We start from the raw sequence: 13,362 nt of genomic DNA on the forward strand, positions 1-13,362 counted from the left end.
TTTCCGCGGAAAAACGAAAGTTCGAAACCTTACCACCAGGGGAAAATGGTGCTGTATGCAATATTGTTAAACGAAATATGGGTCGGAATCTAACTTAACCTTTTGTTACACGGGTTTAATATGTTGTATACCCTTAAGAAACTTTGAAGTAGGCAAATTACCATTTAAAGGCGTTAAATTCGATAAAAGTCGTGTGCGCCATCCGTGTAAGTGAGAAATTCGTCCGTGAAAACCACGAATTAGCGATTAGAAAATGTGAGAACAAATCACTCGCACAAGTGCGTACAATCTGGAAATCGTTTTCTTACAGATCGCTAATTAGTAATTTTTGAAGTCTGAATTTGGCACTAAAACATGAAGATACTGATTCAAAACGCTTTTAATCGATTTGGGCCAAAGAAATCTCTCATGTTATCTATCTAGTTCTATTGCATTCTCCTACTGCATTCGATTGCATAGCAGTCATTCCACACCGTTTAGTGTTAAATGACAGCTAGTATTATAACTGAACCATTTTTCTCTGAAGAGCAGTCGACAGCTGGACCACTGTGATTGCAGCTCACTTAGAGTCAATGTTAAAATGTTTCGTGATACATGAACTGCAGTAACGTGGCATTTTAGATACTACGATTTTTATGCAGGGCTGGGCCCCACCTCACGTGTGTCGCACAGTTACTTAGGCAACATTTCACGAATGAAACTCTTATAAGCCAACACTTCCCCTCTTCCCACCAGACCTCAACCTCTGTGACTCTTGGCTATGGGATTATCTCAAAAGCACTGTTTATGGTGATAATCTAAACAATTTGGCAGAAATGAAAAATGTGATACACTGACATGTCCGTAACATTCCTCCTGATATGCTAAGAGCTGCTGTCAAGAATGCAGTAACAGGATTTAACTTACTTTCGGAAAATGCTGGACGCTACATTGAACCTGCTTTGTAACACGTTTCGGAAAATATTAAACGCATATTAAGCAGATGTTTTCGTGTCTTATTTCATTTAACAATATTGTATACAGCGCCATTTTCCCCCTGGTGGTGAGTTTTTTAACTCTTTTTTTTTTTCCCGCGGAAAATAAATTCCGATAACCTCCTTTACCCGATTCCCAAGTTTGATAACATTTGGTCCGGTAGTTTTCCTTTTATGACCATTTCAAATTGGAACTTTAATTATAACCACCATGTAAATTAAACTTTAAAAGTTTGACAGTTTGGTTCAAGTCCCAGCTTTAAAAATATATATATAAATATAATTTTTATATTAATCTTCTTAGAAAAAATGTTTTAAGAAGCTAATTTTTCCCTCGCGTTATAGATTGTATAAAAAAACATGATCTTTAATATGATTTAGATTGTTTCAGCCGATATAAGAATCGGGTCACTCTGTGGTACAGAATAAACCCTGCTGGACTGTTTTATTTCTTTGTCATTTAGCAAAAATCTTTTAATTAAATTATTTATCCTTTGGACTTAGCTTTAAACTTTATTTATAGCTAAAATGACTAAAAAATGAAAAGCTATCTTTAGCTGAAACGCAATTCATATAATTGATATTTTAAAAAATTGACAAGAATGCAAAATGTATGGAAGTCTAGCAGTCGAAAAATCTTAATTTTCTTGTGTGAGTACTTAAAATAACTGTAGAAGGAAAGAAGAAAATTAGGGAGAAAAGCAAGCAAAAATTTGCAGGGAAAATTTGGCTCTTAGACATACCAACATGTTTCAAAAAGTTGGACGCTTTTGAATATCCTTTCAGGTTACTTCAAAGAATTTAGGCATTCAAAGAGAAAACACTTGGGCATGTAGACCAGCAAATACCATCAATTGAGCTTGTGTTATCAGAAAAGACAAAAACGATATCATTGCAGATTAAAGTGAAGAGCGACTGGTTTTAGACTATATGGTTGTATAAATTTAAATTACGTTATAGAACATCATATCGTACCATAGATGGAGAATCCCATGATTTTCTCAGTCGAATTATTTGAAGATTCAGGAGTTTATCCAGTATTGTATGTGAATGTCACCTAAAGGCGTTTTTTTTCCCCTCCTGATGAAACAGCGGCCGAGCGGTAAAGTCGCTGAACTCTGGTAGTTCGGTCCAAGGTTCAAATCCCGCGAACGGGCTGGCTGCATGGGCCTTTTCGTGGTTTTCCCCATGTGTAACGTGTATGCGAGCCAGTTTTCCTTAGAAAGTCCTCCATGAAGGCATCCCTCCCCTTAGGCAGATAGCCCTAGTGTGCTTTGTCATAATTAAATAAACCAAAACCTCTTGATGAAACCAGTCTTTTCTTTCATCTCATACCTTCAAAATGTTTAGCCTCTAAAGACTGATAAAGGCTCTGACCAAATATTGATGAAATGGATTGAACTGGATTATTAAGTTACGTCAAAGCAGGGTTATCTGCCTAAAAGAAAGGATGCCTTTGTGAAGAACTTTCAAAGGAAACCAGCTGGCATACACGGTACACATGAGAAAATCCACGAAAACACCCATGCAACCAGCCCATTTACCGGGATTCGAACCCCGGAGTGAACTACCAGTGTTCAGCAACTTTACCGCTCGGCCGTTTGTAGGCCTTTATGAAATGGAAGGCGATAACTTTATTTAAAATGATTGTCAGAAATATCAAGATATTTCAAAAAGTTGGATGCTTTTTAATATACTTGCGGAATGCCTATGGAAAAAGAGCAAGAATAAAGTAGAATGCCAGAAGAAAAAGAGAAGAAAAAATAAATTTTTGGGTAAAATTTAGTATTTGTATTTTTTTTTTTAAATTTAAAACTTTTTAATCTTATGATATTTGATTCTTGCGATTTCAAAAATAAAATATTTGAGTAAAATATGAATAACATTTAAGAAGCCAAATGTAGGATAAAATTGTGTAAAGCAATGGGCACAATGATAAAACTGTTTAAAGCAGTGTATGCAAGTCATCCTAAGTTAAAATGTCGGTTATACATCTCTCTTATTTATATATATCTTTTCTGAACGGAACATTGAAAGGCGTGTTAACTATGCTTTACTGTATTTGCTCTTTTAATATATGCAGTTTTCAAACGCATCGTAATCTGGGTTACAAAGTATTCCTCCGAAAGAAACGCAATTCAAATAAAATCAAATTCTGGAAAATTTATTTAAAATGCTCAGTTCGAAGGAATAAATAGAAAATTTTAAAACGATTATCTGACGAGACAATGCAACACAAACAATTAAAATAAATGTATAAGAATTTAAAAATTGCCTAAAATAATAACTATGACAAAAAATATATATAAAGAAAACTATTTGAAAAAAAATAAACGCTGCACCTTTATTTATGCAGTTCGAATAGGTAAATAGAAATTTTTAAAACAGTTATTTGAAAAAAACCATGCAACTTAAAGAATTAAAATGAAATTCGAAAAAGAAAAATTACTTAAAATAATAAGTTATAATTAAAAATACAATATAAAGAATATTATTTGGAAAAAAGGAACAATGGTGACTTTTTTTCCTGTCACGGGAAAGGAAACTAGGTTGCCATATATTAAGAAGTTCGCCAAGTGAACTATTCTTGGCGCAAACTGACAAAATAGTGCCAACATAAATTTGTGAATTTCTCCGTAAATTTTGCTCCAAATTTTACAAAATTTCATATTTAGGCGTAATTTGAGTCGTAGAATCGAAATATGTAAAAAAATGGGTATGTTATTTCAGAAAAAGTCCGATTTTGTGTCAAAATACCTGTGTTAGAATAGTGCTATATATAAATCTAATATATATCCTAAGTCGCGCTTTCGAGACATGAAGAACGCAGTTTGAATTTTGTCAATCGGCCCAGTAGATCGGGAGTTATAGGACTGTCCTTTTTTTTTTTTTTTTTTTTTTTTTTTTTTTTTTTGAGCAGTGTACATCGTTCAGGAAGCCAAATGAAACATGCTGATGCTTTAAGTAGAAATGCTTGAATTTTAACATCATACACATCCGATGTAACTGAGAAGATTCGGTTAGTACAACAACAGAATGAAGATGAACATGTGAAACTGATCAAGAATTTAGTTGAGAAGGGAGAAGAAAATGGATTCTTCATGAGAAATGATATTTTGTACAAATTTGAAAATGGTAAAGATCTTCTAGTAGTGCCAGAATCCCTACAGAATGAAATCATACAGAAGGTACATAAAAAAGGTCACTTTGCCGTAGATAAAACTGTGAATGCTGTAGAGCAAGAATTCTATATTCCCAGACTGAAATGCAAAGTTGAAAAAGTAATTGCTAATTGTATAGAATGTATACTGTACAACAAGAAGCAAGGAAAAGCAGAAGGATTTCTTCATCCTGTACCGAAAGAAAATGTTCCTTTGAGTACGTACTATGTCAACTTTATTGGACCTCTTCCATCAACGAACAAGAGATACCAACACATTCTGACTGTTGTCGACGCTTTTACGAAATTTACTTGCTTCTATCCAGTGAAATCACCAACTACGCAAGAAGTTACTTCGAAATTGAAGCAACAACAGACTGTATTTGGGAATCCAGCCAGAATCATTTCAGATCGAGGTAGTGCCTTTACATCGAAAGAATTTCAGCTTATTGTGCAGAAGGCATAGAACATGTCAAAATTACTACCGGTATTCCAAGAGGTAACGGAAAAATTGAGTGAATACATAGAATTTTGATTTCTGTTTTGTCGAAATTATCACATGAAGATTCAACGAAATGGTTTAAGTATGTTCCAGATGTTCAGAGAATCATCAACAGTACAACTACGAGAAGTACGAAATATTCACCGTTTGAGCTTCTCATAGGCAGGAAAATGAAGAATAAAGAAGATTTGAGAATTAGTGAGATATTGAATGAAGAATATCTAAAACAATTGATACAAGAACATGATGAAATGAGAGAAGATGCTAAAAACAACATTTTGAAGATTCAAGAAAAGAATGGAAAACAATTCAACAAGAAACGTAAGAAACCGAAACTATACAAGATTGGCGACTTGGTAGCCATCCAGAGAACTCAATATGGGACTGGTTTGAAACTACGACCAAAATTTCATGAACTGTATAAAATCATAGCTGTAAGACCAAATGACAGATATGAAGTCGAGAAAGTAGGATGCCATGAAGGACCGAATTTGACATCTACTGCAGCTGACCATATGAAGCCATGGTCAAATTGATTTGATGTTTGTATCAGCTCAAAACCTAAGGACTTGATACACTCTTTTTCCTTTTTTTAAATTATCTTTGCAGGTACATGACAGTGATGTCCATTCAACAGACATCGAGGACGATGCCTCTTCAGGCTGGCCGAAGCTATGGGAATCAATCACCTCCCGATGCTGAATTAGAGTACCAGATGACGTCATCAGCATCGCCCAGTGCAGTAAGAATCATCCCAGACAGCAAGAGACAGTCGACAGATGTAGTCGAGAACGGAAGGAGAACGTGAGCAGACGGCTCGCTCGTCTTCAAGAGTTTATGGAGCTGATTCTTCGTTTTAATTCTCACCTTTAGCTGTGATGACTTTAGATGATCATACTATTTAAAACTAGCTGGAATTACTATATCCTATCAACGCCGGAGGAACTTTGTGTAAAGGACTGTCTGTGCATCATTATGTTAATCCTGCATACCGTTAACTTCATCTTTACTTAATTTACTTTTTATTATTTTTATTTCTTTCTATTAAATAAACCAATTTTAAAATATCCATGCTCTCATGCTCTGAGTTTAAGGAGAATTTTATATTTATAAAATTCTTATAAAAACATCATTCACATAGATTGCCTAGCTGCATTTAAAAGTTTAAGTGTCAGCATTGCCTAAACTGAACTCTGAATGTTCTGAATTCTCATATATTAAAAAAGAATCACACATACAACAAAGTAGAAATACAACAAAGTAAAGCAATACATTGCTTAAACAGCAAAATGGCCTCCCCCCTCTTTGTACATGTGAAGTAATGAACAAAAGATAATATATTATTTACAAGCATAGCTTTTATACTCAATGTTTAACAAATCTAATTATTTACATAATAGTTTGTACCATTTAGATTACAGCACCTCATGTCTTTACATGCATACATTATAGCATTACAAATAATAATAGTTTAGTAAGTTTTATTTTGTATACTGATTTAATGAACCAGACCTCACAGACAGTTTTCTGATGCAAGAATTAATACCATCAGTTACAAGGAATTCAAGACAAAAATCAGTAAAAGTTATTTTTAACAGTTAGTGCTAACTTTTCTCAGCACCGACCTTTAATAAACTATTAAATGATATCAACTAGTGCAAACAATTTTAAGTACTTCTGGAAATGCTAATGAATCTCTAAATATGATTTTTCCTATAATAATTAAGTCATTTACTTACAAGAAGTAGTATTACTATGAACTTCATTATTATATAAGACAGCAGTCACAAATTGAAATTGCATGCAAGCCAAATACATGATCTGAAAATAGCTCATAAGCCAGAATTTTTTCAACAAAATAAAAAAATTATTATCAAAATTAATATTTTTATTAAATTTTAGATTCTGCTTCCTAAATATATATCAAAATGTACATAAATAAGAATAATAAAGGAAAAAATTTCAAATTTATATTTACTTTCTGAAATCTAGTTTGGTGTCTGTTAAGACAATTTTCATGATTACACTATAATTCAAATACATAGACAGCTAAATATTAGAATCTTACACTGATATTCCTCTCAAATAATTCTAGCATGTTTAATTAATTATTAAATAACTTTAATTATAAAAAAATTTCTAAGTTTTCAGAGAAAATTTACCAAGTGGCATAAAACTTGAGAACAAATAATAACAGTTTATTCTCTTATTTATTAAATAATTCTTCAATGCATGAATAAATACATGTCTATATGTAAATAATTAAACTTTATTTCTTACAATATCTCGACACTTGATGGTGTTTCGATTTTGGTAAAGTTTGTAGCCTTGCTGAAAAATTACTAGAATTTATCTTTGTCACAGACTGTACATGATCAGTCAGTCGGATTCTTTTCTTATTAATTTCTAATGGTGAAGAAAACTTTTGAAATATATATGTATTTTTAAGCAAAGTAATTATTGTTAATAGCGATTATTGTTGCTATATAAAAACAAAAATTTGCAATTAAGATTATTTTTTGGCAAATATAAATAAACATTAATAAAATCTGTATCTTCAGATCTCTTAATAAGATTTATATAACATTGTAAATAAATTAGCTCCACTTATAGATTTTCTGGTGCATTATTCATGTTCACTTTTAATGGAAATGAAAACAATATAAAATCGGACTTCAAATAACTAAAATGTTGATATCTATCAACACTCTATTTGCAAATACATAATTGATATGGCTTCACAGGCTGCAGGCCACTAGTTTGAAACCACCAGGATAAGATTTTTATGCACAGTATTTAAAGAAAGTATTTATATAATTTCACAGGAATAAATAAACTATAGCAGTCAGTCATCATCGTCTTTAATATCTGTACAAATTCTCAACTATTGCACTGCATAGAAAATGCAAACAATTTTCAATTTTTTATTTACTTTAGTTATTCATTAGGAAAAGGTACCATTTTTTTTTCATTCAAATGTCCTCAAAAAGGGGTGTCCATGTACAAGAAGTGTTAAATGGCAAGTACAAATCGCAAGAAAACTATATGTGTAATTGAAATGCCAGTATGTAACTTTTTGAAACTATTTATACTAAGAATAAAAAATGCCCTATAATCGAAAGGAATACATGTTTGATACATTTTGTAAACTTTTAGATACTATTATAAATTGTAATATTGTAATACATTGCAACACTGGCCAATAACAAATACAACTAATTACATAACTACATCAATACTTACTACATTAGATATTAAAACAACAATTATGCATTATATACCCAAGTTTATTAATAGAAATGAAATGTGTTTTAATTTTTTCTACAGATTTTTAACAGAAAGTATAGATTGCTAATCAATAAATCCCAAAATAATTTATAGAGAAACCAACTTCCAGTTTATGTAAGATATAAAACATATGCTGTGTAACAAGCATTCAGAACAAATTAAAAACATAAAAATTACTAAACATTAACAGCTGATGCTTTCACCTCTGTAACTATTATAAAGTTAGACATTTCAGAATATTAAAAATACACTGGTGTGCAAAAATTAAAGATGAAGTCGAAAAATTAGCATATCAGCTGAACGAAGAGGCAGAGCGGACAGAAAGACCAATCAGGAGATTAAGTAAGGTGATGTACGGTAGCACATGCGCAGATATGCAGGTACACATAATTGGCCAGTGCCTGAGTAGTATAAAGCATGTTGTCGGTGTAAGATCAGTATTTCTGGCAAAGAGATTGCACGCCGTATAGCAGTTAAAACCACACCGAGTTGCTGCCTCAGCGAGAAATGGCGAATAATCAATCTGTTAGATGACATCTGGATGCTTTTACCCGAGGTTGAATCATTGGGAAGTTGGAGGAAGGCCGCAGTGTGACAAGTGTGGCTACAGAGTTCGGAATTGCTCACAGCATCGTTTCGTGACTTTGGAGACAATTTCAAACTACAGGAACAGATATCCGGGGGTTTAGTAGTGGTCGTCCACGAGGAACCACACCCGCAGATGACCGGTATATGGCCTTACAGGCCAGATGAAACAGGCGGCAGACAGCGGGAGAAATCGCTAGACACACGACACAGGCGACTGGACAACCGATATCGCGTTTTACCGTGGCCAAAAGACTGCACGGTGGTGGTCTGTTTGCACGACGCCCTATACGGTGTGTACCTCTAACGCCTGCCCATCGGAGAAGGCGTTCTCTGTGGTGCCGGGAACACCGGAATTGGAGAGACAATGAATGGGGACGAGTACTCTTTACAGATGAGAGCAGATTCAGTCTGAGTAGCGATTCTCATCGCATACTCATCTGGAGAGAGCGGGGAAGCCGCAATCATCCCTCGAACATCATTGAAAGGGACAGGTATGGAGGTGGCGGTGTTCTCGTTTGGGAAGGCATCATGCTTGGTAGTTGTACAGACCTTCACATCTTCGACGCAGGTTCAGTCAACGGGACCCGTTATTGTAACGAGATTCTTCTTCCATATGCGCGTCTTTTTAGAGGCGCTATGGGTCCGCAGTTCCTTTTCATGGACGACAATGCACCATGTCATTGCACAGTAGCTGCCAAACAATTCTTAGAGAGTGAGGATACCGAACGTATGGATTGGCTGGCACGATCTCCGGATCTCAATCCCATCGAGCATGTATGGGATTTTCTAGGCAGACGCTTGGCAGCTCGTACCTTACCACCAGTAACGATTCCAGAGCTTCGATTGGAGCTGCAAGACGAATGGGCAGCAATGCCTCAACAACTCATTCACACCCTCATTCTCAGCATGGGCAGACGCTGTGAAACCTGCCTAGCAGTCAGGGGAGACCATATCCCCTTTTAAAGACCAGATTTTTCTTGCTGGACACCTATCACAGGGATGTTTCGGCCTTCAGTCGCATTGCGCTCCATGCTACTTTTTCAATAAAGCTTCTTTTTATCCCTCTGATTTCTCTTTTAGTAAGTGTTGCTTACATTACTCATGTCCTTACGTATTGGGGATCTTACGGTATTAAATGTGTTGATTTGGAAAGCTTTTGTACAAAGTTATATTGAAAAAACCGTCTCGTCCTTAATTTTTGCACACTAGTGTATATTAATAGTTCTAAATTTTAACATTAAATGGAATTTTAATGAAACTTATAAAAAAATTCAAGAAATGACATTATATATCCAATACTGCATTTCTACTATTAGAGGACTACAGAAATAATATATATTTCAGCTGCATGTGGCACATTTTCATAATCTGTAGACTCTGACTCTAATAGTTAAACTTAGGTTTGAATCTAGGTGAATGGGTTGGCTACATAGCTGTTTATTTTTTTACCTCTGTTGTTTTCCTCATGTGTAACATTATTATGAGACAGTCCTTCACAAAGCCATCCTTATTTTTAAACAGATAGCCCTCAAGTGCTTTGCCATATCCATAATAACTTACCCATTAACTGTAGATATTTACTTCTTACAATAATCCCCAATTCTTGAAAAGGAAACCAGAGCAAGATTTAGACTTACTAAGGCCCTAATCTATTTGAGATATGAGGCTCTTTATAAGTCTGTTATAATATAATACTATTTATACTATATTTTAATTTTTGGGGCCCCCTAGAAAGTGGGGGCCCTAAACTATAGCTTGTGTAGCTTATTCATAAATCGAGTCCTGAAAGAAAACAGATTCATATTGTAGGCAGTAGCTTTAAGATACACTCAAAACCAAGATATCCAATAGATACAGAAAGTCAAAGGGACCAAGTCCTCAAAAAGGGTCACGAACAGGAATCTAAGAAAATCTGAATTTAAAGTAGCGCACCACCTTGAATAAAAGTCGCACTTCAACATTCATTGCTGGCATAGTTTGATTTCTTGGGAGACTAAGCTGGTTATTATCAAGTTTTACAATTCAATTATGCTGTCTCTGCAAAAAGGAATGAATCCCTTTTTTTCCAAAATTGTGCAATAGCTTTGCGATATAATTTAATTAACAGCAGTTTGTCTGAAATGAAGAAAATAATCTTGCCAAGTCTTGCACTACCCCATCTTCCCAAAAAAACTACTAAATTGTCTCCAGCATATATTACTATGGGGATAATGATGAAACTCATATGCGCAGTCATAAATGTCTTGCGCGCACGTGTAAAACGCCTATGAGCATGCATCAATGCGGCGCATGCGCAGAAAGATTTTAGCTTTGAAGTCCGGATTATAGATCATTTCGGATTATGGGTGTCCGAATTAACGACTTTTGACTGTATTCTTTAAAAAGGAAGGAAAACAAGAAGGGGATTGAAACAGAAAAGTAAAGAATCCAACCTCATACTAAACAAAAACATAAGAACCCTCACACTGTAGTTTTGCAAGTTCACAAGTTCTTAATTTTGAAAATTATTTCGAATTTTTGTTACACCCTTTACACTCAGATTAATCTAGATTTTGCAGATTTTCATGTAACCAGAATAATTATTGCACATCTAATGCAAATTAAGATATTTTGAAATAACACACATCCATTTTTAAGCTAATAAATTCTTAGCAAATTATTTTAAAGCACTCTGGAAAAGAGTTCACAAAATGCAATTTATTTACTTTAACCTCCATACAATTACATATGGTTTAGCACAACATTAAAATTTGGTATATGATACTAAGCACTCATTTCCTGTAAACATATGTGAATAAGCTTTTCTAATAGCACTGTTCTTTTTCAACTACCTAATGTATCAGAGTTGTTAATTTTTAATACTTCTTTTAGCACTCCATTTAATGTCACCTCCTCTTCCCTTCTAGTAAAAGAAAGAGGTGTAATTAGTTTTGCAGACTTATTGCAAAATATTTCATAGGATAATTTTTGATATCCATTTTTAATTATGCCTCATACATTATTGTATGCATAAGGGTTTGTAATAGATTGAATGCATGCAGATCCAATGATAGGTTGATAAAATTTATGTTATCGAAAGAAACACTTCAGAGTTCTGGAACTTTCCACAAAAGTAGTTATACAACTCTTCACAGTATCACAGACTACAATCAGTAAATACACTTTAAATTAATAAGAATGTTAAACACAAGTAATGCAAAATATATCTAAAGAGCGAACCTAACCCAAAGATATCTCAGTACTCTGAACTAACAACTCACAGCAACAGCCCAGAGCAGATGCTCTCTCCAACCTTATATTGTTTTCACCTTGCTATCAAGAAATGTTTAGTACTTCTCAAAATTACTGAAAGGCATAAGAGGGTCAGGTACGGTTACAGTTGCACAAAGCATCAATTACAGTTATTTTATTACAATTTTATAGGGAGCAGATTAACGTTAAATAGACTTGCCCGTCTTCTATTTTTCTAGAAGAACACTGTCTCTCAAGATTTTCATGTTACATTATGCAAAAAAATATAATCTCACATATAATTTCACCAAAATCATCTATCTATGTACAAAACTTCTAACTGTATGGAAATGTATTAAATATACAATCTCTTCATTTTTAACAGGTGACATATACTGCATTGGAGATGTAGTACGAGGTTTTTAACCACGATATAATACAGAAGTCTGTCCAGTACACATAATGATAACCATATAATTATAAACACACACAAATTTTTCATACTTTTGTTACCACCTTAAAAGTAAATAATAATGAGAGACAAAGTCAAACTTAGGAAGAAAAATTAAAATGCATGAAACGTACATTTTTCTTAAAATGGATATGTAAGAAATGACTGCATTCGGTAGATGAATTTGATGCTGACAGAGATTTAATGTTATTTCTAAATGAAAATTTTTGAACATGTAAAATGCACATAAAAAATTTGAACATTCCAAACAACTGAGAATTTTACTTACCCTGTTAACATTATGCACAACAAAATTCCTAAACTCCATATATCACAAGCTTCATCATATCCTTGCTTCTTTAAAACTTCAGGAGCAGCAAAATTTGCAGTGTAACAAGGTGTCATAAGCATACCATTTTCAGCTTTCATTTGTTTTGCAAAACCGAAATCACAGATGCGTAATGATTCTGGGCTGCAAGAAGTGTCAGCATACATTATGTTTGATGGTTTTAAATCACGATGCACAACCTAGGAAACAAATAAACAAATCTGGTAATAAATATGATAGTTTTTACTTTTGATACATTCTATGAATTCATATCTATTCATTGAGTCTCTGAAAGATTTAGCTGAAAATGCAGGGATGATTGTGACCCCATTTAAAAAATCCTGAAAACTACCTTGAAGTAAAAATGTGATATCATTTCAAATAATAAAGACTAGCAATATTATACATACATACCCAAATTTGCAGACAATTTTCATTAGTAAAGAAAATAGTATTATGCTTTTTAAATAGACTCATTACATCCTTCCAAAAGTTACTTACCTCCTGGATTTCTTAACATTTCTTAAAAAATTTAGCTAGCTTTTTGGAGAATGAAGTTAAGTTCCAGAAAGTGCTGCATTTATAATTTTCTTTGTAAACAATTGAAAGTTCATTATGATCAGCAAGTCATTTTTATACAGATAATGACTTTCATTTAACCCTTCAAAGGCTGGAGATTAAAATTACTAGTATGAAAAAATGGTTCATGCAATATAAAAAATTTAGGCAAGTTGCTCAGCTATCCAGTAAATTATCTCAATATTCTTGACCAATAGGACTCTGACAAGGATTATATGATCCTAAAATTTCACATGTATTTTTGTTTTGTAAAAATAATAT

At 33.5% G+C, this 13,362-nt stretch overlaps 1 protein-coding gene across 1 annotated transcript in view; it reads right to left on the bottom strand.

Moving 5' to 3' along the window:
• LOC118201720 (ribosomal protein S6 kinase 2 alpha-like) overlaps window positions 1–13,362 on the bottom strand; it is a 151,731-nt gene that overhangs the window by 55,917 nt on the left and 82,452 nt on the right. The window contains exon 16 of the mRNA XM_085820615.1: window positions 12,484–12,722. Coding sequence (XP_085676741.1) covers window positions 12,484–12,722 — 239 coding nt within the window. The remainder of the gene's footprint in view (window positions 1–12,483; window positions 12,723–13,362) is intronic.

The sequence above is a fragment of the Stegodyphus dumicola genome, chromosome 7 (genome assembly GCF_044657685.1).
Source record: "Stegodyphus dumicola isolate Sdum_Otavi_A_Nest chromosome 7, ASM4465768v1".
Lineage (NCBI taxonomy): Eukaryota > Metazoa > Arthropoda > Arachnida > Araneae > Eresidae > Stegodyphus > Stegodyphus dumicola.